This window comes from Triticum aestivum, chromosome 7B, assembly GCF_018294505.1.
Source record: "Triticum aestivum cultivar Chinese Spring chromosome 7B, IWGSC CS RefSeq v2.1, whole genome shotgun sequence".
NCBI classification, from domain to species: Eukaryota; Viridiplantae; Streptophyta; class Magnoliopsida; order Poales; family Poaceae; genus Triticum; species Triticum aestivum.
The window spans coordinates 407,434,706-407,461,077 of record NC_057813.1 but is presented as its reverse complement, the minus strand read 5'-3'; the positions used below and the strand labels follow the sequence as shown (position 1 = coordinate 407,461,077).

The window sequence follows — 26,372 nt, the reverse complement described above, 5'->3', positions numbered from 1 at the left end:
CACTGATGCACGTCTCTCGCCGTTGGATCATCATCCAGTGTCTTTGCCGTCCTTTTTTTCTGTTATACGCCGTCGGTCGGTCGGAAGCGACAGACGGCGCGAAAGGATGGAGCCGTCGCGATTTTTGCAGCCTGGGTGGGAGATGCGTGCTGGGTTTGCGCTGCGCCGATGTGAAATCCGTTGTCCGGATTTGTTTTCGCGAAGAGAATTTTGTAGGTTTCGTTCGAGCCTGGGGCCGGAGCTACAGCCCGTGGCATGGAGAGACAGGGGAACGGATTATTGGTAAATTATTGAGCAGGTCTGGCGCGTGGGAGTGGGATGATCATGTCCGCGTGTCGTCCGCCCGCCCTCCTTGGTCACGGCTCCTGTAGCAGCGTAGATTTTTTTTTTGAGACAGTCCTGTAGCAGCGTAGATAGATGGACGCGATGGCCCCTCGACCGACCCGTCTAACTGTCGCGGTCGGTCGCCTTTTCCCTGGTGTCCCAGTCCATTTCCGGCCGGCCGGTCCCTCCTGCCTGCATACGCATCGCACGCGCCGGTACCTCCCGTGGGCCGTGGCAGGCAGGATCCACCTCACATATCGGGACCGGCACAAAGGCTCGGCTCACTGCACGTACTATACCGCACATTGCTGCAGCCGATGAGATGAAATGAGATGGATATGCACACACGGCCCGCGTAGTTCTGTACCGCTGTTCGTTCGTGCGTGGTGGCAGACAACAACAATGGGTGGCCCGGCCGATGGAACCTGACAAGGGCACAAGCACGGAAGAGTGCACGCAATGTGCACACTGGCATGCTTTATGGACAACGTTATACACGATGAGGAAAGTGAACTAACTTCTTGGTTAAACTTGTAGCTCTAGGTAAACTTTTCCTTTTTTGAGGGAAGCTCTAGGTAAACTTAAACTCGCGGGCTACCCACACCACAAGCAACAAAAAAGGATTCTACTAGTACTCCATGGCAAAAAGACAGACCTTAAACGTTCCAGCAAATAACAATTTCTGGGCGCTTGCCATAGCTGATCAGAAGTAAATAAAACCTAAGATGAATATTACTACGCGTTTGGTTCGGCGGGAAAATGCCTCTTCCGATTGCAGCACTTTTGGAAACAGTAGCAGCATTTTGGTTTCGACATTCTGTTTTCTGTCAGATAAAACGCTTCACATCCACAAAAAACGTCGTATCCCAGCCGGAAACGCCTCCTTGCCTTTTGTGCATTGGCTCCAGTTTCAGAAGTTGCTAATAACATGCAATTTATACAACGAGCATATTTACAGAGCAACCCAAGGATAATGCTGAACTGCTCGTGTGCAGACTGGATATGGGGAACAGCCCACAGTAGTAGAATATTCCACCATAACGCATACAACCAAGAGCATAAGCATCAGCAAACAAAAATACCGGGGGCACAACGGAATTGGCACAGCATAATGGCAAGTGCTCATCATTTTTCAGGTAAACGACTTGCTGCAACTTCCAGGTAGTAGCAAACAAGACACCAACAACTGAACAAAGACAAAAGTCCACGAGTTTCGCCTTGCTGCATCAAGGACAAGAGCAACAGGCCCGCTTCTAAGAAGCTCTATGTGCAAAAGGTAAACCGACCAACCATTTCTAATTTTTTCCTTTCCCCTCCTCCGCTCGAGTCTTGATACTTACCGGCGATACAATAAAAAGACACTCGAGCGGATAACTTAGAAGAAAAGACATATCTTAATTTCTCTTTCACATATGTCGATCTCTCTATATATAAGCAGTGCCATTGGCACCTCCTGTACCTACAACTCTAGTTCATCATTGGCCGAGGAGCACGGGGACGAACGGGAGTCTTAGATGGACTCACCCTGAAATATCAGCAAGGCAGCACGTTATTTCCAAAACTAAATAGGCTTTTATTTACAGTTGGGTCAACAAAGTTGAATCCAGACCGTGCTTTTTACCTTATTGGCAGGGAACCCAGTATAACACCACTGCAGTTGAGAGCAGCTGTAGCACTTTCAGCCTGAAAATTAAGAAATGAATGAACCTCCAGGCTGAACTTAGTTGTGAAATGAAAAATACCACCACCACTACTATGCCACAAAGGACTAGCCAAGGACATTGCTGTTACAACAGGAAAGAAGTTGCATACACACATGAACTTCATTTCCCAAAATACCCTGCACCGAAAGGCCCCAAAATCCAAGAAAATGTAACTAACAGAGCCATTTATACAGCACATGTATAGCAATTAGAGATTATCCCGAACAACAAACAATGCTGACTAAGATCAAGTTAATGCGCTAAGCACAAGGACAACAAGCAACAGTAGATCTTGCTAACTAATAACTTCTCAATAGAGAGAGTACTTGGGACCACTTCAGGTTCAAAGAAATGATCTTCAGACATCCACCTAAAGTGACATGCAATGCTACACATCAGGACATCAGATCATAACTCATAACATAATAGAGTACCAACCAACGAAAGTTGTGAGTTTAATAAAGCAAGTAATGTTCAGGAAAGACTAATATAATACTCCCTCCTTTCCAAATTAGTTGCCACTGATTTAATACTCCCTCCAATCCATATTACTACTTGTCTTAGATTTGTCTAGATACGCATGTATCTAACACTAAAACGTGTCTACACACATCATCCGTATCTAGACAAATCTAAGACAAGTAATATGGATTGGTGGGAGTACGATTTTGTACTAAATCAGCGACAACTAATTTGGAACGGAGGGAGTACATTAGACAAAAGGAGAACAGCCACATGTAAACACTCCTTACAGAAATCTAATGTACGCCAATCAAACCATAGTTTTCATTTAAGCATGACTATTTCCCAGCTGTTCTCTGGTTAACTATTTATCCATCTGATTAAAGCTAACATGGACATAAGGCCAGTTCATGCCAACTTCTGGCGGCTGAAACCCTAAGTGACTCGAAACAACAACTAGCCAGAAATCAAATCTGGTCGTAGTGGTACATGTTTTCTACTATGTGAACAATACAGGAAACCATGATTCAAGCAAACATACGCAAGGCTATGGATGTTCATGATATAATTTGCGGGCAACACTCTTAGCATTATAGGATTCAACCTTCTCACACATGACGAGTAACACTAGAAATACAATAAAAAGGCAATATATTGTCATGATTTGGAAAAAATACGAAATGGGCAAGTCATTCTAACCATAACAAACTCCACAAAGGCAATGCGAGTATTATGCTGGTAGTCCCCAAGCAACCTCAGCCGATAGACCTGTCAGGGAAATATTGCAATGAGTGAATGAGCATGTCCCTTGAACTGCATTTTGATTGCAGCACAGCATATATGGTATAAATTATGACAACGAAAGGAAGTTTGAAGTGACAAGTCACCAACCTCTCCACATATTGACTCGAAGAACAGTTTCACATCTGCCTGAGAGACCTGCACCAAGTGCATCAAATAAAATAGAAACATCGGTGCAAAGAGTTTAGAGATACAGAGTGCAACGGTAGGCTAGCAAACCTTCTTGTCGATGTTTGTGCAGTAGATGGTCCTTGCACACATCTCACGCTCATCATCAGACTGAAGATAAAGACGAGGCACTTTTTAGACATCAGGTGTACATCCATATAGACAAGTATGAACAGCGATACTTAGACAAATATGTGGATTCCAAAACTGTAGCTTACCCTGGGCAGGAACGTAGGATTGACTGGTGCAATTGCAGTTTTTGATGGCAGAACCCTCACAGGATAATATCCAAGCACAGTTCCTGACAGATTTAGAGCAGCCCTTGCACCCTCTGCAATAGTACAGTATATTAATCAATGGACAAATTGACCTAAGCATGTTCAATTATCATTCAACCACTTACCCTCATCAGTAAACTCTATGAAAGCAAAACGAAGAACTGAATTTGGATCTCCACACATGCGGCAGTCCACAACCTTCACAAAAAAATAATATTATTCAGTGCTCTCAAAAAGTAAATGTAAACAAAAAACAAAAAGTGTACCTGCCCTACGTTGATAAATAGTGCTGCCAGTTGCTCTTCGGTGACCTAAATGTGAGGAAACATATAACGAATTAACCTACATATAATTGCAGTTGTGCAACTAGAGGATAAAGACTTGAAAAATGGCTGACACAATGTAACAGTGATAAATAAATAACTGCAAAGGCAACACAAATGAACTCAACAAACTCCACAAGTTAGGTGTAGAAATTTAATCAAATATACAAAGTATCACAGCAGCCAAGTGACAAACAAATAAGTGAATAACTAACTTGAAGTGTCCAATAGACAAAATTAAACCTATCACCAACAAACCAACATAATATTACAGAGTACATGAGGAAAGACAGATGCAAAAATTATAAAAAAGACACCATAAGGGAATAAACATCAGAGACCAAGTGCAGAAAGTTTACAGGTTTTCAAAAGAACTCTTTCCAGTGGATATATATGGATGTGTTCTACATAACTGTAAAAATCTATTAAATAATATTACCTCTGTTCTAAAATATAAGACGTTTAAGCCTACCAAAACAACTTATATTTTGGAACGGAGGTAGTACATTAATTTATAGGCTACACAAAAATAAGACATATTTGTGGCTCCAAAAAAGCAAAAGGTTACTCTATTTTGATCTACACATTTCTCCTTTTTGTGTACACCATACCTGAGAAGATATATTGATAAAATTTGTGCATAAATGCTACACATCTATATGTACATGTATAACTCCACTCCATTAGAACCTTTTGAGGATTCAAGAAACTTTTTTTCTTTCCAAAAAGAGCTCAGTGTAGGGCATGTAATGAAAGGAAAAGTGTTCTCAAAGAGCCAAAACACTCTTTTAAGGCTGTGCTTGGCATTGCGGTGGATTATCACAATCCTGTTTGCCTCACCTGCTTTAGGCTATTTTTGTGTCTCTCTGACCCGCTTTTGCATATTTTCACAGTTGGGCAACCACAAACTGACCTAACTCGCCTCATTCTCATTGCGCTACCAAAATTGAGCTTGCTAAAGTACCAGTTGATAGTTGCAACATTATGATCCGTCCAGTATTAGAGTAAAATACATGTCAGACATGTTATCACCCTACCAAAACCACTCATCTATTCAACAGAAAATGCAGGTAATGAATCAGAATTGATCTATCAGATAAATCCTCTGGTGTACTACGAATTCCTTTTCCTTCTAAGAAGTTTCTGTATACAAGAAATTTTATTTTATTTCATATGTAGGGATGCAGAGCGGACGGGTTTGCGGGCTGCAGCATAGTACAAATCCATCTCTAGTCTAGTGTTAATCTTTCAGCCAGAAATGAGCTATTTTGCTAGTTCCGCGGGATACGCGGGACGCCGCTTGCATCCCTATTCATATGCCATTCCATATCTCACTATTAGGCCTGAAGGATCTTCGTGGAGCAGACAAGCAGGCGCTGCCTCCAAACAGTAGCAATCTGCTACATGCACGAGGATTTCTCGAGATCTTTGAATTTTTGAGAAAATTGGAATATTTCTGCAGAACTGCAGCCAAAAGTTCACTAGTTGGCATGCACAGAGATAGAAAGTTCACTATCACGCAAGGCAAAACCAATGAACATGTCTAGTACATGTCTAACATGAAAAAAAATGAACACGGCTATTACAAGGTAGAAAGTACGTACTATGTTGTCTGAACAAAGAAAAAAAAGGTGCATTTGCCAAATGACATACGCTTGACCCAAAAACGTAACCACCATTATGAGAATATATAGCCATTGAACTCTTCAGTGCATAACTTATGCACATTACTACTACAATTACAAGGTACTCCCTCCGATCCATATTAATTGTCGCTGATTTAGTACTCACAAACAGCATGATACATACTGTCGCTGATTTAGTATTCACAAACAGCATGCATGTCTCTTACAAACGTGGCAACTGTATTGTTCTAGAGAATACCTCTTCTAGAAAGAGGTTTCTGAATCCTGGAAATGATACATATATCTAACTGGCATTGATGAACATGCACTACAACAACTGAGCTCACAAGTAAACCATATCAGCCACATAGAAGCTTAAATCTTTCAAGGGCAAATCCCAATCAAGTGTGTACATGTTGCATTTCAACATGTAAATATGAGAAGCATCATGATAAGCTATGATCTTAAGCATAGATGTAAACAAGATTAAGACTTTTTTGAGAAAGAAATTAGAATAGCATACCAAAACCAAAAAAGACAAAGTACCATCATGACCTAACAAGTCAACAAGCATACACAAGGCATCTGCTCCCTCCGTTTCTAAATATAACACTTTTTAGAGATTTTAATACTGACTACATACTGATGTATATAGACATATTTTAGAGTGTAGATTCACTCATTTTGCTCCGTATGTAGTCCATATTGGAATCTCTAGAAGTGCTTATATTTAGGAACGAAGGGAGTATCAAATAACATCAAAGTAACTTTGCATACCCCTAAAAAAACACCCCTAAAACAATCAAAGTAACTTTGCATGTCCATTATTGAGATTCATTAAAGCTGGTCCCATCTGTGTTCCACCAGACAGTAAATCTGCATGTATCCACTCTCAAATCTAGCATTCTTGCTCGAATACAGGAATAGGCCTGAGACATCTAAAATTTGTACCAAGCAGTATATAATAGGGCATGGTTTGAATTATTACTGTTCCTTCCAATGATCACTCCATCAAAGGAACATTAAAGCAAGAATCATAAATAAGGCACTTGCAGGAATACACTACCCAGGTCTTCCTAAACAGAAATGAATACACACCTAGTACTAGATAAACTGCTACAAGGAACATGAAAGGATGGCCCATAACGAACACACTACCAGGAATACACTACCTAGGTCTTTCAGAAAAAAGAAGGAACAGACTGCCTACTAAATGAGCTGCTAAAGGAGCACGAAAGCAGGGCTCATTAATAAGATACTTCCAGGAATGCACTGCATAGACTAATCCAACAAGAAATCTAATAGCAAACCGATACAGATGGTGCATGCATCGAAACAACCAGACATGCCACGAATAGTCAATAGAGGTGCATACACTATGTGAAGAAATCAGGAGAATAACCACCCAAAATCGGATAAGAACACAGTAGATGAGTACAGGTTAGCTGCACGTCGCCCAAGCACATAAATGGCAAAATAGTCATGCGACTTTCTAGACTCCATACAAAAGTAATGACCAAGAACTGCAAAACTTACTACAGTGAGAAGTGGCATCCAAATCTATCGAAACAAGAAAAGGATGATCAAAAGGAGCAACCGCTGGCGTATCCAGTATCCACCTGCTCTCAGCCCCATCCCATCTTATGATCTCAACCCTGCTAACGTTTTATCCCATCTGAACAGCACGTGGCCAACAGAAGTCACACGACCCGAAATCTAGGTGAGCGATCATGACAACCAGTAGTAGGAACTTAGAAAAATGGTATCAAACCAATCAACAGGTGAACAAACTCTTTGCGGTTGGTTGCGGAGGTAACGTGAATGGATATATCAGAGTCTGGTAAGGGACGGGCGAAGGAGGTTCGTCACAGGCAGAATCAAGAGAGGAAGGTGCGGGCATGGATCCGTGGGCTGACCTGATGATCGATGTCGGAGACGTAGACCGTCCGGCGGATCACCTCGTCGCGCTGCGCCTGGCTGGTGCGGCTGTTGACCCGCCGCTTGCCGCCGTGGGGGTAGCCGCCGCCGTAACCTCCGAACTTCTTCTGCGCGCAGGAAGGAGCAGATCAGACGAGCACCGGCGATAGAAACAGAGGGGGCAAACGGCAACACCCCGCGATCGAAAAGGTCAACACAAGGACTCTGGTGTCTCCTTACCCTGCCGCGGCCGTCGGCGGCGGGGAAGCCGACGACCCCGCGGTGGCCCGGCGAGGCGACCGGCGCGAAGCCGGCGGCGGGTGGGCCGTTGGGGTAGTAGCCGGCGTAGGGGGGCGGCGGCATGGGGTGCGCGGCGAGCGAAGGCGGGACGAACTCCTCCGCCATGGGGTTGAGCTTGGAGAGGAGCTCCTCCAGATCCCGCATCTCGCGCTCCCCCGCGTCGCCCCCCTCCGAGGAGGCGTGGTACGGCGCGGCGCCGTGGTCGGAGGCGGCGGGGGCGACGTGGTCGGCGGAGGTCTCGACTACGGCCATCCCGAAGGGAAGGAAGAAGCTGCTGCCGGAGGGGGAGAGAGCTCGGTGAGGTTCTGGAAGGTTCGGGGACGGGAGGCGCGCAGGGATGGTGGGAGGGGTTATATATAGGCCCGGTGCGGTGCGGAAGTGCGGATCGATCCCCGGAGATGGATCGGAGGCGAGGGGGACAGCCAACCGCGGGGAGGGTGGTTGGTCGTTGCGGCGGGCTAGGAGAGGGAGAGCATGGGGATCGGGGAGGGGGAGGGGGAGGGGACAGCAGCTGCTGCAGCCGACCGGCGCAGGGGGAGAGCAGGGGAAGCCGGCGTGCCTCTGCCTCTGCCTCTCTCTTTCCTCGTTTCTCTCTCCTGGTTGTTACTCGTATCGTGCTGCCTCTTTCTCTCTCTTGCTGCCTCCTTTCCGCTTTGCCTTTTCGGGAGGAGAGGGAAAGTGAGGAGAGAGAGAGAGAGAGAGAGAGAGCTGCTCCGGTACGGTGAGGCTGAGGCTGAGGCGCCTGCTGCCTCCTTTTCCTTTTGTTCCCTTCTCTCTCTTCCCCCCGTATTCCCCGCCCGCCGGGCTGCGCTTTTGCGGGAAACACCTCCTGCTGCTCAGGAATTTCAGCGCCCTTGGACGCAAAGGACAATGCAATTTTTGTTTTACGAAACGTCGATCTCTGTTTCGGCGTTGCTAATTCACGGCCGGCCGCTCGAATTTCTGGCAACATCTGTACCACTTTGCTATAGGGAAAGGGAAGACCACCACACCGTAGTCGTCGTCCGTGTATCGCTCACCAGCGAATCGCGACCGGCACTGATCGAATAGCTGGATTTCATGGTTTCACCACCGCGAGTCTGCGACGATGTCGTGCCACCTTTCCGTCAAACGTTTAACATAGTTGTCTTTTTCGTCGGTCGGCGACGTCTGGGCATTCCTCTACAATGTCGGATCCACCTTCTTCTCGAGCATTGGCATGCACCCCAACCACTAAGCATCTTAAACGCCTCTATTGTCGGCTACTATTGGGCATGCGCCGTGTCCCGCTTTGTCTCGTTTCGGGCTTGCACCGGCAGCACCGTCCATGCCCGCTGCATGGGTCCTATGAAAATTGTGTGTGTATGTAGTGAGGGTGGACAAACATTTAAATAAATTTAGTGGGAGGTGGTAACAAATTGCCACGCTAGTTGTTTCCCGAAAATCTACACATGCACGTGGGTGGTGGTGAATCCTTTAATTTAGCACTCAAAATAGAGATATAATAAAGTCAATTTGGTGATTGTGATGGAATTGCTTTTTGTGTTTAGTTCCTCCAAGCTCTTGAAGAGGTTTTATTCCTTTTGTGAAAAGAAACATTTTGATTCTCGGACAGCCATGGATACAAATTCAAGAGATCTAAGGGACCAAAACGAGAGAGAAAATGAAGGTTCTTCACATGTTTCAGCTGGAATTCTTGACAACATTTGCATCACTTTGCTATAGGGACCACCACACCGCAGTCGCCGCCCTGTGTACCGCCAACAAAGAACTAGTGAACCGCGTGTCGGTACTGGTCGAATAGCTGGATTCCATGGTTTCATCACCGCCAGTGAGCGATGATGTCGTGCTGCCTTTCCGCCAAACGTCTACCATAGTTGTCTTTTTCGTCGGTCGACGACGCCTAGGCATTCATCTGTAATATCAGATCCAACTTCTTCTCGAGCATTGGCATGCACCCCGACCACTAAGCATCTTAAACGACTCTATTGTCATCTATTGTTGGGCATGCGACAGTGTCCCATTTTGTCTCATTTCGGGCTTGCGCCGGCAGCAATGTCCATGTCCGCTGCATTAGACCCGTGAAAGACCGTGTATGTATGTAGTGAGGGCGGACAACCAATTTAAATAAATTTAGTGGAAGGTGGTAAGAAATTGCCACGCTAGTTGTTCCCTGAAAATCTACATATGCATGTGGGTGGAGGTGAATCCTTTAATTTAGCACTCAAAAAGGAGATAAAATGAAGTCAATTTGGTGATTGTGGCCGAATTGCCTTTTGTGTTTAGTTCCTCCAAGCTCTTAAAGAAGTTGTATTCCTTATGTAAAAAGAAACATTTTGATTTCTGGACTGGCATGGATACAAATTCAGAACATCCGAAAGACCAAGAAGAGAGAAAATAAAGGTTCACTCATGTTTCAGCTGGAATTCCTAACAACATCTGTATCACTTTGCTATACGGAAGGGAAGGACCAACACCCCGCAGTCGCCGCCCAGTGTGCCGCTAACTAGCGAACCGCGCATCGGTACTGGTCGAATAGTTGGATTCCATGGTTTCACCAGCGCCAGTGACCGGCGATGTTGTGCCGCCTTTCCGCCAAACGTCTAACATAGTTATCTTTTTCGTCGGTCGGCGACGCCTAGGCATTCCTCTGCAATGTCGGATCCAACTTCTTCTCGAGCATTGGTATGCACCCCCAACCACTAAGCATCTTAAACGCCTCTATTGTTAGATATTGTTGGGCATGCAACATGTCCCGTTTTGTCTCGTTTCGGGCTTGCACCGGCAGCACCGTCCATGCTCGCTGCATATCAGTCCCATGAAAGACCGTGTACATAGTGGGCGGACAATCAATTTAAATAAATTTAGTGGAAGGTGGTAAGAAATTGCCACGCTAGTTGTTCCCTGAAAATCTACACATGCATGTGGGTGGAGGTGAATCCTTTAATTTAGCACTCAAAATGGAGATATAATGAAGTCAATTAGGTGATTGTGGCTGAATTGCCTTTTGTGTTTAGTTCATCCAAGCTCCTAAAGAAGTTTTATTCCTTTTGTAAAAAGAAACATCTTATTTCCGGACCGGCATGGATGCAAATTCAGGAGATTCGAGGGACCAAGAAGAGAGAGAAAATGAAGGGTCTCTTAGGTTTCAGCTGGAATTCCTGGCAACATCTGTATCACTTTGCTACAGGGAAGGGAAGGACCACCACATCCCAGTCGCCGCCCTGTGTACTGCTAACTAGCGAACCGCGCATCGGTACTGGTCGAGTAGTTGGATTCCATTATTTCACCACCGCTAGTCAGCGATGATGTTGTGCCGCCTTTCCGCCAAATGTCTAACATAGTTGTCTTTTTCATCGGTCGTTGACACCTAGGCGTTCCTCTGCAGTGTCGGATCCAATTTCTTCTCGAGCATTGGCATGCACCCCGACCACTAAACATCTTAAACGCCTCTATTGTCAGCTATTGTTGGGCATGCGACATGTTCCGTTTTGTCTCATTTCGGGATTGCGCCGGCTGCACCGTCCACGTTCGCTGCATCAGACCCATGAAAGACCATGTATGTATGTAGTGGGGGCAGACAAACAATTTAAATAAATCTGGAAGGTGGTAACAAAGTGCCACGCTAGTTGTTCCCAAAAATCTACACATGCACCGGGGTGGAGGTGAATCCATTAATTTTGCACTCAAAATTGGATATAATGAAGTCAAGTTGGTGAATGTGGTGGAATTGCCTTTTGTGTTTAGTACCTCTAGGCTCTTAAAGAAGTTTTATTCCTTCTGTAAAAAGAAACATTTTGATTTCCAGATCGGCATGGATACAAATTCAGGAGATATGAGGCCCAAGAAGAGAGAGAAAATGAAGGTTCTATCAGGTTTCAGCTGGAATTTCTGATAACATCTGTATAACTTTGCTATAGGGAAGGGAAGGACCACCTCACCACAATCGCCGCCCTGTGTACCGTTAACTAGCGAACTGCGCGTCAGTACTGGTCGAATAGTTGGTTTCCATGGTTTCACCACCGCCAGTGAGCGATGATGTCGTGCCGCCTTTCCTTCAAACGTCTAACATAGTTGTCTTTTTCTTTGGTCTGCGAGGCCTAGGCATTCCGCTGCAATGTTGGATCCAATTTCTTCTCAAGCATTGGCATGCACCCCAACCACTAAGCATCTTAAATGCCTCTATTGGCAGCTATTGTTGGGCATGCGACATGTCCCATTTTGTCTCGTTTCGGGCTTGCGCTGGCAGCACCATCCGTGCCCGCTGCATCAGACCCATGAAAGACCGTGTACGTACGTAGAGGGGGTGGACAAACAATTTAAATAAGTTTAGTGGAAGGTGATAAGAAATTGCCACGCTAGTTGTTCCCTGAAAATCTACACATGCATGTGGGTGGAGGTGAATCCTTTAATTTAGCATTCAAAATGGAGATATAATGAAGTCAATTTGGTAATTTTGGCTGAATTGGGTTTTGTCCTTAGTTCCTTCAAGTTCTTAAAGAAGTTGTATTCCTTATGTAAAAAGAAACATTTTGATTTCCGGACCGGCATGGATACAAATTCAGGAGATTCGAGGGACCAAGAAGAGAGAGAAAATGAAGGTTCTCTCACGTTTCAGCTGGAATTCCTGACAACACATGTATCACTTTGCTATAGGGAAGGGAAGGACCACCACATCCCAATCACTGCCCTGTGTACCGCTAACTAGTGAACCGCGCATCGGTACTGGTCGAATAGCTGGATACCATGGTTTCACCACCGCTAGTCCGCGATGATGTCGTGCTGCCTTTTCGCCAAACGTCTAACATAGTTGTCTTTTTCATCGATCGACGACGCCTTAGGCATTCCTCTGCAATGTCGGATCCAACTTCTTCTCGAGCATTGGCATGCACCCCGACCACTAAGCATCTTAAACGCCTCTACTGCCAGCTACTGTTGGGCAAACATGTCCCGTTTTGTCTCATTTCGGGCTTGCACCGACAACACCGTCCATGTCTGCTTCATCAGACCCATGAAAGACCATTGTATGTATGTAGTGGGGGTGGACAAACAGTTTAAATAAATTCAGTGGAAGGTGGTAACAAATTGCCATGCTAGTTGTTCCCTGAAAATCTACACATCCACGGGGGTGGAGGTGAATCCTTTAATTTAGCACTCAAAATTGAGATATAAATGAAGTCAAGTTGGTGATTGTGGTGGAATTGCCTTTTGTGTTTAGTTCATATAGGCTCTTAAAGAAGTCTTATTCCTTCTTTAAAAAGAAACATTTTGATTCCCGAACCGGCATGGATACAAATTCAAGATCCGAGGGACCAAGAAGAGAGAGAAAATGAAGGTTCTCTCATGTTTCAGTTGGAATTCCTGACAACATATGTATCACTTTGCTATATGAAAGGGAAGGACCAACACCCCGCAGTCGCCACCTTGTGTACCGCTAACTAGCGAACTGCGCGCCGGTACTGGTCGAATAGCTGGATTCCATGGTTTCACCACCGCCAGTGAGTAACGATGTTGTGCCGCCTTTCTGCCAAACGTCTAACATAGTTATCTTTTTCATCGGTCGATGACGCCTAGGCATTCCTCTACAATGTCGGATCCAACTTCTTCTCGAGCATTGGCATGCACCCCAACCACTAAGCATCTTAAACGCCTCTATTTTCGGCTACTGTTGGGCATGCGACATGTCCCGCTTTGTCTCATTTCGGGCTTGCGAGGGCAGCACCGTCCATGCCCGCTGCATCGGACCCATGAAAGACCGTGTATGCATGTCGTGGGTGCGGACAAAAAATTTAAATAAATTTAGTGGAAGGTGGTAACAAATTGCCACGCTAGCTGTTCCCTGAAAATCTACACATGCATAAGGGTGGAGGTGAATCCTTTGTTGACGCTCAAAAGTGGCACGGTTAAAAAGAGTAGCTTGAAGCTATGTCAAGATTAATTCAAACTTATTATTGAAAGTCACCATTTGATGGCTCTCTTCAAGATAATCAACGTAAATGTGAAGATGGATCAAAAAGGAGCTCAAGTGCAAAAGATATGCCAATTTCGGAGATACTCGTGTTGACATCAGATTATAGAATGGCATGGAACCTAATTAAGATGACCTCTGATGGAAAAAGTTACAACTGCAAAGTTCTTCGTCTCGTCGAAACGGACGATTTTGATATAAAGATCGTCCCCATCCGAGGTCGTATACAAAAGTTATAGGCAAAACTGTGCGCTGCACCAATGTTGGCCGGATCATCCGGGCCGGGGTCCGGATCATCCGGGTAATTGAAGCACTAAGATTCCAGAAGGTTGGCGCTGAAGCCGGATGATCTGGATCAACTCCCGGATGATCTGGGTCAACTCCCGGATGATCCGGGTAAAGGCCGAACAGTCCGGGCAATCGTCCGGACGTCCGAACAAGTTTTTCTGCTGCAGATGTTAGAAAACAGCCCGAAACTCCCTCAAGATGACCTCAGATCAAAAAGTGTTCAACAGCAAAGTTGTGCGTCTCGTCGAGGCGGTTGATTTTCATATAACAATCATCTTAATCCAAATTCGTATGCAAAAGTTACAGCCTGATTAGTGGACTGCTGTCAGAAATCTGGGCTTGGCCGGATCATCCGGGCCTAGAGCCGGACATCCGGGCCGGAGGTCGTGAGAAGTCCGAATTTGGTTAGATTTTGATGATTTGGACGGCAAGGCAAGTCCTTTTCTTGTACGGGAAGTCCATCCGCCTCTTATATAGACAAGAGGTGACGGCCGATTAAACAACACACAATCGAACAAATCAATCTATCATCTTTTACCTTTATCTTTATCTCTCTCCCTTGTTCTTCTTCTTCCTCGTTCTTCGTTCGTTCTTCTTGTTGCAGGGCGGCGAACCTCGAGGCCCTAGGGGCGGTCAGGCCGACCTAGGGCAGCCCATAGCCGCCGCGCACCCTGACGGGGTCCCTCCCGGGCGTGTGGGGTTTCGGGTCTACAAAAGCGCCCGCCGGGTTGTCTTGCGTACCGCGCTTCCGGCGGGTCTCCTTCGACATGAGCTGCGGTGCATCACCCCCGGCGTCGAGGGTACACGGTGACGTGTTCGTGTGCGAACATCCTTTAATTCGGCACTCAAAATGGAGGTATAATAAAGTCAATTTGGTGATTTGTGGTGGAATTTCTTTTTGTGTTTAGTTCCTCTAAGCTCTTAAAGAAGTTTTATTCCTTCTGCAAAAAGAAACATTTTGATTTCTAGACCGACATGGATACAAATTCAAGAGATCCGAGGGACCAAAAAGAGGGAGAAAAAAAATGAAGGTTATCTTAGGTTTCAGCTGCATGCCTCATCTCTAGCGGCGCTATACAGCTACCACACCACTATTTGCACAAGGTTGAGATCATCTTCTCTCTCCGAAAAAATGCGATCATGGGGCGCACACATGGTAAAGTATGTGAAGGAAGACCTGGAAACTGCATAGCACACTCACTATGAATTGCTAAAAGAAGAAGTTTCACTTCGATTGATTTTGCTTGATATGCTTAGGAAGAAATTAAATTGCAAGCATCTGATACTATCAGAATTTTATTAAATTAAAATGGAAGCATCTGATATTTAAATTACAAATCCATTTACCTTCCAACTTACTAATGTTTACGCATGGTAAAGTACGTGGAAGGAACATGTGCAAATTGTGTAGGACACCCACCATGAACACACACAAAAAAGACGTTTCATTTTGATTTTGCTTGACATGTTTACAAAAGAAATAAAATTGCAAGCGTCTGATATCAGAATTTCAAAAAATAAATTAAAATGGAAGCATCTGATCTTTGAATTACAAAATTGCGTACCTTCCAACTTACTAATGTTTACACATGGTAAAGTACGTGGAAGGAACACATGAAAATTGTGTAGGACACTCACCATGAACACACACAAAAAAGACGTTTCACTTTGATTTTGCTTGACATGTTTACAAAATTTTTAAATTGCAAGCGTCTGATATCAGAATTTCAAAGAATAAATAAAATGGAAGCATATGATCTTTGAATTACAAAACCGCGTACCTTTCAACTTACTCCCTCGGTTTTAAAATAGATGACCCAACTTTGTACTAACTTTAATACAAAGTTGGTACAAAATTGGATCATCTATTTTGAAACGAAAGGAGTATTAATGTTTATATATTTATTTGTTTCGAGAGAAGAAAGTATTTTTGATTCTGTTAGGTGGTGCGTGCGTGTCCGTTGCAGGAGAGAGGGGGCAGGGTGGAGAGCAAAGCTGGGCATTGTACTCGTACCCGGACTACGTTTTCCATGGCCGTCTCAATGATGTCGCAGGCCAGAAGCACGGAGGGGCGACGTCACGCACGGCTGCCTCGCGTGGGGCGCCGTTCGGTTGGGATCCGCAAAGAAAAAAAAAGGTTGGGATCCGCTGCTCCGCCACGCAAAGCTGTTTTCATTGCTGCAATTCGCCAAAAAGAAAAAAACTCTACTGCTGCAGTGTTTCTACGTGACACCGCATGCGCACGGGAAGATGAGAAGCATGCATGGAGGGAAAGGATTTGACTTGCACTGCAGAAGGGTGTATATCCGTGTAGGGGTATATGAGATGGTTGGTGCGTGAGAATATCCGAAGCATGCATGGCGACCTTGTTTCTTCAGGCTTGTCCTGTGTCCGCGTGCATGACAGCTCCTACCAGAACACGAGTGCAGCACATGTTTTGGCGCCCGGATCCTCTGCGCATACATGCTTTCCACAGGTGGGATGCGCCCGTGACTATCACATGCTTTGCTTGGACGATAAAGAAAAAAACAGATCTAATTGTACTTTTATTATTTATGATGTTTGTTGTACTATCATGATTAAGATAAATTAGATTAAAAATTCCAAAAAAGAAAATAGAAATGAACTGAACATATTCCTGGTGTGATTTTTCTATAGAAACACATTACCTACGTAGACGTTGACATGCACACACCTATAATCATATTTATGAATGCATACACACACCTTATCTCTACGAGCGCTTTCCAAATATTGAACCGAGAAGTCTTGAGATTGGCGAGGTCATCATATACGTACCGTTATCGGCAGGAGCCTCGTCTTCTCCTGAAGTAATATTCTGCCTTTATAAAATACACATATGTCAAACCTGATAGTTGATCTCTGGTGGGCTGAGGTATAACCACCCTCCTAATCATTCAACTATCGACTGGTTTTCGTTTCTGTTTGTGAACTTGTGAAGGTGTCAGCTCGGCGACCTCTCAAATAAACTTGAGGGGAAGTGCGCACGTGTTTTAGAAGTTTGGCACAAGAAGGTACGCTGCGAAGAGAAAACACTTCTATAAAGGATGCTGGAGTACCCGCCTCCTAGGGGCCTCGCCACACAAGAGTGCCCTCTGCGCCATCCGTTGCACCCGGGCCTCGCGCGGCTAGCTTCTGGTGCTCTTCGCGTCGTCCGATCTCCAAGGCCGCGCACACCCGGCAGGTTTCCCTCAGGGGTCCATGATGTGTGGGCCACGGGCACGAGCGAAGCCTCCCTTGTCGTGGTGGTAATCTCAGTTCGCCCAAGCTGAATCGGAGATGCTCGTATCTCACACTTCGCTGGAAATCAATGATTGCTCGATCTTCTGTAACACCATCAACAACATTGCGGAGCTAAGGCCATCTCTAAATGTAATCTCGAGTGGTCTCCTTGGGTCTGTATACACAAAGCATCAATTCCTGGTAGCCTCCGGGCGCTTAATACATGCCCTCAAAATTCTTGAAGAAAACGTCCTCAAGCTCTTTATAGCTTTTTTTAGGCAATCCCATAAAGCTTTATTAAGACGTCACAACGTTTCTAGGGACGAAAGAAAGATTTTCGGGGTGTCCTAACCAAACATGGCGGTCCATCCCTAACTTAAGAGCATGCTTTGCTAGATTGTGAGCCTCAAAATTCGAGCTCCAAAATTCATGGACAATATTACAAATAGTAAATGACCTACTAGACTATTATTTCATGTATTATCACACCATAGCTTGCTCAAACACCGTTGCTTGATGTTGTCCACCACCACCTTGCAATCAGAAGCTACATGTATTTTTTGTTCATGCAGATCTTGAGCTAGAGCTAGAGCCTCCCGAACTGCCATCGCCCCTAGTGTCGTAGGGTCACTGATTCCCTTAAAGCTAATCGCCGAGGCCCCCAAGAAGACACCGTTCTGATCCCGACATACTGCAGCTACAACACTCCATCGTTGATTTCCTCTTTTCGCCGCATAAACATTAATTTTTGCTAGACTCGCCGGAGGCCGAAGTCATTGTGTTGGCCTAGGAACAGGCTGGGCAATCACCGTCCTTCCCCGTGTATCAATATCCTTGAGATCGTTCAGGTACGAGACAATGAACTGATGAGTAGACATTGGGCTAGTGAATATGTCTTCGTAGATCGCCTTTCTCCTTGCTCTCCATACTGCCCAAAGGGATATGATTAGTTTCCCAAAATCTGCTTGATTAAGAACATCATGCATAGCAAAAAGCCAGTTCTTCGCGTTAGGATCGATGTTCATGCTCATCTGTTCCACCAACTGCTCATCCGATAAAGCCCAGTTGCACCTCGACATAGTGCAATCCAACAATGCATGCCTCCATGAGTCTGGAGCTCCACACAGAGCATAGAGGGGAGACTGAGACATGTTATGGTGGTGTAAAACATCCGCCGTAGGCACTGAGTGCTGGGCTAGTCTCCATGCAAAAATCTTCTGCTTCGATGGGACCTTAGTATGCCACAATGAAGTCCATGCTTTTCCTTCAGAAGACACATCCGAAGCCCCGACATTTTCATCTATCCAATTCTCCCTCTGGTGCTTGGTAGTCAGCACCATTTGGTATGCGGATCTGACTGAGAAGCCGCCCCGGCGTTCCGCACTCCAAGCCCAGAAATCTTCCGTATTTCATGTGCACAAAGGTATTACCAAGATAGTGTCTGCATCAAACGGAATGAACACCGAATGGATGAGCCTCTCCAGCTCCCCGTCATGGCATCGATCAACTTAGAAACGAGCCTGGGAGGGTTGGGCACCAGCGCCGTGATGGTGTAACGCCCCGAGACCGACGCTCCAGAAGACTTCCAGCTATTCCGAGTTTTGCCATGTGTTTCTTTTGTGCTTGCTCTTTTATTTTTGCATTGCATCATGCCATCATGTCATTTATTTTTTTTAAAACCTCAACTAAATAAATTGTATGGATTTTTCGATCCATTTAAATCGAGGGACTCACATGGTGACTTCTCTTTATAACATATCCTCCAATATTAGGGAGCTATAATAAAATATTCCATTTTTGGAATCACCAAAACACACTTATAAAATAATTTCGTTCCTTTTCTGCTTCAAGTTTGGTCTCCAACCTTGCCAATATTTATTTCATCATTTTCCGGAGCTCCACCAAAAATCCAAACATTTTTTGGACCTTCCCAAACCTCACTTCCTATTCAAATCATTTGAATTTAAATCAAATAAGTTTGAATTCAATCTTTCAATCATGCCTCTTTCTATTTTTCTTGGTACGAGCATATTTTTGCGAGTCCGGGAAAAATATCCCCTTGCGCTTTTTCTTCCCCTAACCTCTCTTTCTTTCTTTCTTTTCTCTGTTCTGTTTTTTTTTTCATTAGAGTGAGGGAGAGACCCAGCCAGGCCTCTGGCCATTCTCCTCCCCACCAGGCCGGCCCAGTCTCCCTAGGCCCAAGGCCCAGCCGACCCCACCAATCCCTCCTAACCCTAGCTAACCCTGCCCGATCCCCATCTCTTCCCCTCGTCCATACCCCGCCGCCAGGAGATCGTTCCCCCGCATCTCTCGCTCGATCTCCCTCCTCTCGATCTCACCCTCTCCCTCCCGCAGCGCCTCCATCTCCCTCCTCTGCGCCCCATCTCTCCTCTCTCGATCCCCCACTCTCCCTCGTCTCCTCCCTCGCGCCGTCACCATACACCGCATCGAGCCAGGGAGAGGAGCTCCCTGCGCCCGATCCCCTCGTTTCCCTCTCCTCGATCCCGAGCCCGAGCGCGCAGCCCTCGACCTTCCCCTCGCTCCCGTGCTCCGCCCTCGCCGGAGAAGATAACCAGGACGGAGCCCCATTGGCCTCCTCTGCGCCCACCTCTCCATCTCCCCCTCGCCCGCGACCCGAGCTATGCGCTCATGGCTGCGCCATGGCCGCCTACCTCCGCTGCCGTCGCGCCCTTCGGTCCCTGTGCCTCGCGACCGCGCCAAGTCCGCCCCGTCTCCTCGCGCCGGCCCTGCCGCCAAGCCCTGCCACCGGAGCTCGCCTTCGTCCTGACTCCGGCAGGATCAGGGCCCTGCTTGTCGCACCTCCCGGAGGGCCACCCTGCGCGCGACCCCGTCTCCTTGGCTGCCCAGCGCCGCTGCCTCGCCAGCTCCTCCGCTGGATCTCGCCTCTGTCAAAGACGGCAGCAGCAACAGCTGCACCTTCCCTGTTGTGGCCATCCTCTGCTCGTCTTGTCGCACGAAGACCCGTGTACCCGGAACGCCAAGACCCTTCCATGGATGCGTCAAGTACCCCTGCCTCCACAACCACCAAACCAGGAACGCCAAGTTCATCTACGAGAAACGTGTACGACTACATCCGAGGTGGATTTCGTCAAGTACCCCTTCGGATGCGCCAAGTTCGACTACATGGTCCGCCAAGTACCTCTACCGACGACCCCGGACATCTGCGGCCGTGTACCACTACCGTCGCCGAAAACCGTCAAGTGTACCTCTACCTCGTCTTCGGAATCGCTAAGAACGTCAAGTACCCCTTCGAGATGACGAGATCGGCAAGTTCGAATGACCCCAAGTACCTCTTCGAAACGACCGAGTACTATTACCATCGGACGCGTGAACGACTACTTCCTCTACTTCCGACGACGACCGCTCCGTGAACGACTACTTCCACTATGAACGCGTTCCGCCCCGAATGCACGCTTCAAGGTATAACCCCGAGACGACGACCGCGATGAGATGCTTTGTTGTATGAGATGCCCGTGTTTGCACCATGTCCGAATTGTTCCTTGCACGTTCGCCGTAAGCCATGCCACCATCATGTGGGACACCCGGAATCCGGGATCACCCCACCATCCATGCACGCATCCGCACGCCTCCTTTTGCACCGGTATCTCCGTGAGCTACCGGAACCGATATGTTGCCGTGGCACCATTTTTGTTTCACCGCCGTGGCACCCTTTTTGTTCCGCCATGGTGACCAAATGCTTCATAATAATGCTCTTGTCAAGTTTTAATAAAAATTGCACAAACTTGTTCATGTCATCTGCATCATGATAACAACTATTAAAATATTTAAATTGTTATTGCATTAATTTACTAAGGCATATGGGGATTTACCAGATTTGTTGTTTGTTATATCCGGCCCCATTTAAATTGTTTAAATGGTATAGTTTTGTTATGTTTCACCTCTTGCCATGTTAACCAACATTTAATATTGTTGAGTACATAAACAAGTTCAAACTAAATAACTTGTTGTGGTGTTTCGTCAATATGCAACTCGTTGCATATTGATCTCCACTTAATTTGTAGAATGCTTGTGCACTTTGCCATGCCATGCTTCATTAAACCGGACATGCATCATACTCGATTGTGCATCGTGCCATGTTGTTGTGTTGGTTATTTACTATGTTGTGTGCTTCTTTTCCGGTGATTGCTTCTTCGGGTTGGTTCCGATAACGTCGCGTTTGTGAGGATCCGTTCAACTACGTCCGTTTGTCTTCTTCATGGACTCGTTCTTCTTCCTCGCGGGATTTCAGGCAAGATGATCATACCCTCGAAATCACTACTATCTTTGCTATGCCAGTTTGCTCGCTCTTTTGCTTTGCCACTGCTACGATGCCTACCTTTTGCTTGTCAGCCTCCCAATTGCCATGTTGAACCTCTAACCCACCATTGTCCTAGCAAACCGTTGATTGGCTATGTTACCGCTTTGCTCAGCCCTTCTTATAGCGTTGTTAGTTGCAGGTGAAGATTGGAGCCGTTCCTTGTTGGAACATTTATATACTTGTTGGGATATCACAATATATCTATTTAATTAATGCATCTATATACTTGGTAAAGGGTGGAAGGCTCGGCCTTATGCCTGGTGTTTTGTTCCACTCTTGCCGCCCTAGCTTCCGTCATATCGGTGTTATGTTCCCGGATTTTGCGTCCCTTACGCGGTTGGGCTATTATGGGAACCCCTTGACAGTTCGCCTTAAGTAAAGCTTCTCCAGCAATGCCCAACATTGGTTTTACCATTTGCCACCTAGCCTTTTTTTCCCTTGGGGGTCGCGCGCCCAAGGGTCATCATTATTTTACCCCCCCGGGCCAGTGCTCCTCTGAGTGTTGGTCCAACCTGTCAGCTGCCGGTGGCCACCAGGGGCAACTCTGGGTTGGCCTACCCGCACCTAGGACAATCTGAGTGTGCCCTGAGAAAGAGATATGTGCAGCTCCTATCGGGATTTGTCGGCACATTCGGGCGGTGTTGCTGGTTTAGTTTTACCCTGTCGAAATGTCTTGTTGTACCGGGATACCGAGTCTGATCGGAACGTCTCGGGTGGAGGTCTATTCCTTCGTTGACCGTGAGAGCTTGTCATGGGCTAAGTTGGGACACCCCTGCAGGGATTTGAACTTTCGAAAGCCGTGCCCGCGGTTATGGGCAGATGGGAATTTGTTAACGTCCGGTTGTAGAAAACCCGAAGTTGACCTTAACTAAAGTACATCAACCGTGTGTGTAACCGTGATGGTCTCTTTCCGGCGGAGTCCGGGAAGTGAACACGGTGTTGGAGTTATGCTTGACGTAGGTAGTCCAGGATCACTTCTTGATCATACCTTTATCGACCGTGCTTTGCCTTCTCTTCTCGCTCTCATTTGCGTATGTTAGCCACCATATATGCTAGTCGCTTGCTGCAACTCCACCTCATTACCCCATCCTTCCTATAAGCTTAAATAGTCTTGATCTCGCGGGTGCGAGATTGCTGAGTCCCCGTGGCTCACAGATACTTCCAAACCAGTTTGCAGGTGCCGATGAGCTTGTGCAGTTGACGCAACCAAGCTCAGGAGGAGCTCGATGAAGATCTTGTCCTTTATGTGGTTTCGTGTTAGTTGATCAGTAGTGGAGCCCAGTTGGGGTCGATCGGGGGCCTTTTTGTCGCATTTGGGGTTCTTCTTTTATTTTGGCTCCGTAGACGGGCCTTGATTGTATCTGATTGATGTAATGCTTTATTCATGTAATTGGGTGAAGTGGCGATTGTAAGCCAACTATGTATCTTTTCCCCTTATTATATTACATGGGTTGTGTGAAGATTACCTCACTTGCGACATTGCTTTCAATGCGGTTATGCCTCTAAGTCGTGCTTCGACACGTGGGAGATATAGCCGCATCGAGGGCGTTACAAGTTGGTATCAGAGCCTTCCCCGACCTTAGGAGCCCCATTGCTTGATCGTTTTTAGCAGCCGAGTTTCTGTCTAGAAAAAAAATGTTTTGAGTCATTTAGGAATTATATATCGGAGAGTTTAGGAATTCTTTTTACTCCTCAGTCCCTTCGTCACTCTGGTAAGGCATCCTGACGTAGAGTTTTGACTTTTCTCTTCTCAAATTTCACTAAAATTTTTTAGGATCACGCGGGTATCTTGGAATCGTTCCGATGGTTTTATGATGAGATCATTGTCTTGGTGCCTCCTGTCAGGGGTTTAGTGGAAGTGTCCTGGGGAGTTGAGCTCTGAGGTGTTGTCATCATAATTTTATCGTTGCAGTTCTGGAATACCTGAGTTTAGTACGCCGACATCGAAAATCTCTTTTATGCAGTTGTTGGTGAGATAACCCCGATAACCCAGTACTGAGGTGAGTACGGGAGTATTGCCATGACTTGTATAACGGATGCTTTTCGAAGGTTGAGGTAGACGATTTCCGAAGGTTTCTTGGTTATGTGTTGAAGGATGGATACAGCTGGATGTAGGATTTGCTAGTTTTGGGTGAGATATTATGCTTCCCCTGTATCCCCAACACCTGATTGCATAACCTGAAAATTTCGGGAGTTTCATAGGTGGGAATTCAAGTAGCTCTTAGGATATCTTTTCGACAGATGTATGATATGAAATTGGGGTTCGACGTCTAGTGGTCCGCCTATTCACGGTCGATTTTACAGTGGTCTCGTTGTGTCTTAAAGAGTCCTTGGCTATGCCGACTCGGGGACGCTTCGTATGTCATGTGCACTGCCTTGTACATGATGGTGCTGTACACTCGAGCCCGTGTGGGCCCCACCACAAAAACTTCGAACGGAATCTCTGTCATATGTTTGTTCCGGCTTATTCTGCAAGCCAGTCCTTTGTTTTTATTTTGAGTTGTGGTATTCGAGTTGCTTCAATGTCAAGTGTTGATTCCATACCTTTCCAAAATGGTGTTCTCATACTCCGATGTGAATACCAATCCTTCTCGACAATCGAGATTGTCATGTCAATCCTTTTCAACCAGCGTCTTTCTCTTCAAGTGGATCCGATCATTTCAACATTCGCAAGATCACCTCTCAGTTCTCTCAACGGTGTTTGTTTCATCCGTCCCAACTTGTTTTTGTTTTCCCGCCCTCCCACCCTTTTTTTTTCTTCAAGGACTCAGATTTCTTAATCGAGTATCCATTTTATTGATGGGAAGTTTCTCCATTCTTTCCGTCAATGTTCTTATCCGGTGATTCTCATGAAGATTCTAATGGAGCTTCAAGTTCGTCATTCCTCATTCCTTTCTCTTCTCCGGTGGATTCAAGTCAAGATTTGTCGATTATATCCCCTTTTTCTCGTCTCAAATGTCTTCTCATACTGGTGCACCTCATTATAATTCTACTTCTCGCTACTTGTTATTCCGGAGTACTCAAGATATCTCGAAGATTCGTGTTTCCACTCTGCATTCGTTCATACTGGTGCACCTCATTATAATTCTTCGTTCTCATGTATCTAAATACCCTAAAGTATCTTCATTCATTTTGCAATTCTTCCCGGTGATTTGTGCATTTGCTACGTTCAATTTCAATTCTTACGGTGGTTCGTTCAAGAGTTCTCTTTCTTTGTTATCATATCAATTCATTCGTTCTTTCCAAATCCTACCGGTGGTTCGTTGAAGACCTTCTCAAGTTTACGCCATATCTCTCTTAATCCTTTCTACAAGAATAAGTGGTATGCCAAATCCGTTGCTTGTCATCAATTTAAATTGGTGAAGGATACGCATAACATAATTCTTATTCTGGTTTCATCCAAGTGATTAATCCTTTCCTTCAGAGTTTGTCCAGGAGGAATAAATTCTTGGCTGCTTGTTGTTCATCTTTCTTCCGGAGTTCTAAGTTTTCCGCATTATCTCGCCGCGAAGCTCCATCTAAATCATCGCAAGGCTTCACCTTGTGTTTCAACTTCTCTTTCTTTTTATCATCCTTTTATTACCGGAGTTCTTCATGGAGGCTCTACATGATGGTTCATCAAGGATTTATATTTCTTCTTGAAGTGTTCATCGAGATTCTTTTCTAAGAAACTCAAGCATTCTTCATCTTGCTATCCGGAGTGCAATTTCTTTCTACCATATCTTTGGAGGTGGTATTATGTCCGTCTTGATAATTTCCCTTCGTTGCTTCGTGAGTCACAAGTTATCAAGAATGAGATATTTTAAATCCATCAATCTCTTCTTTGGAGTTATCTTGAGTTATATTTCACCTAAAAGCCTTCCATTGGGAATGTTGCTATTTGTGGTGCTTGCCAATGATCCAAGTTATCTCTTTATCATCTTGGTGGAAGAAGTTTTCATCTCTTCGTTGATCTCAGGCAAGCAATTGTTTCCGTTAGTGGCCGGTTGTCACCTCATAATTTTGAGATGTTTTCCATAAGCCCACTACAAGCTTGTGCTTTTCGTTGTTGATTTTCCAACAACTCCGTTCAATTCTTCTTTGCAAGGATGCTTTCCAAACTCATTTGAGGCAGAAGTTGGCATTTTCTTCTCCATTCTGTTATTCCAATGATATATCTTCTATTATTTCTTTTGGAGGCATTGTGACGTTGCTCTTTTCACTCACCATCTTGATTCGTGAGGATCGTGTTCTTTTCTTTCTTATCCATTTAACCGGAGTGTCGTGTTTTCATTCGAGTTCTCTAATCTTATCAAGTTTTCCCTCCTTCCTCAACTAGAGAGCTGTCTGAAATCCTTCTTACCCATTGTGCCATTCTTTCAATAGTTCCGGAGGCAGTGTGTTGTTGATTTCATCAAGTAACATCCCATCTTGTCAAGTTCATGTTCAATTCCTTCCATTTACAGTCGGAGTGCTGCCCAAATTATATCAATCTTATTCCTCCTCTATCTAGTTTTAACCGGAGTGGTTTCAATATCTATCTTATCACTAAACCTCTGGGTTCTCATCGTATCCCTTGTTCCTCTTTTCTAACGGAGTGTTTTCAACTTTGTTCATCTTCGTTATTTTCTTTCATTCATTAGTTCAACCTCGCAAGGTTCTTTGGTTTCACTCG

General features: G+C 45.5%; 1 protein-coding gene across 3 annotated transcripts; it reads right to left on the bottom strand.

Annotated features, from left to right (window-relative positions):
• Window positions 1-1,422: 1,422 nt before the first annotated feature.
• Window positions 1,423-8,639, bottom strand: LOC123155666 (polyadenylate-binding protein-interacting protein 12). 3 transcript variants are annotated; one of them, XM_044573823.1, is made up of 10 exons: window positions 7,842-8,639; window positions 7,601-7,729; window positions 4,003-4,047; window positions 3,862-3,934; window positions 3,677-3,789; window positions 3,510-3,569; window positions 3,381-3,419; window positions 3,189-3,257; window positions 1,946-2,007; window positions 1,423-1,849 (listed from the first exon to the last, which is right to left on the bottom strand). In XM_044573823.1, the coding sequence occupies exons 1-10, from the start codon at window positions 8,151-8,153 to the stop codon at window positions 1,792-1,794; spliced, it is 960 nt and encodes a 319-aa protein (XP_044429758.1). In that variant the 5' UTR covers window positions 8,154-8,639; the 3' UTR covers window positions 1,423-1,791. The 3 variants fall into 3 exon arrangements, with proteins under 3 accessions (XP_044429758.1, XP_044429757.1, XP_044429756.1); XM_044573822.1 differs by having other exon boundaries at window positions 3,381-3,428; window positions 4,012-4,047; window positions 7,842-8,635; XM_044573821.1 differs by having other exon boundaries at window positions 3,381-3,428; window positions 7,842-8,634.
• Between the last annotated feature and the right edge of the window lie 17,733 nt (window positions 8,640-26,372).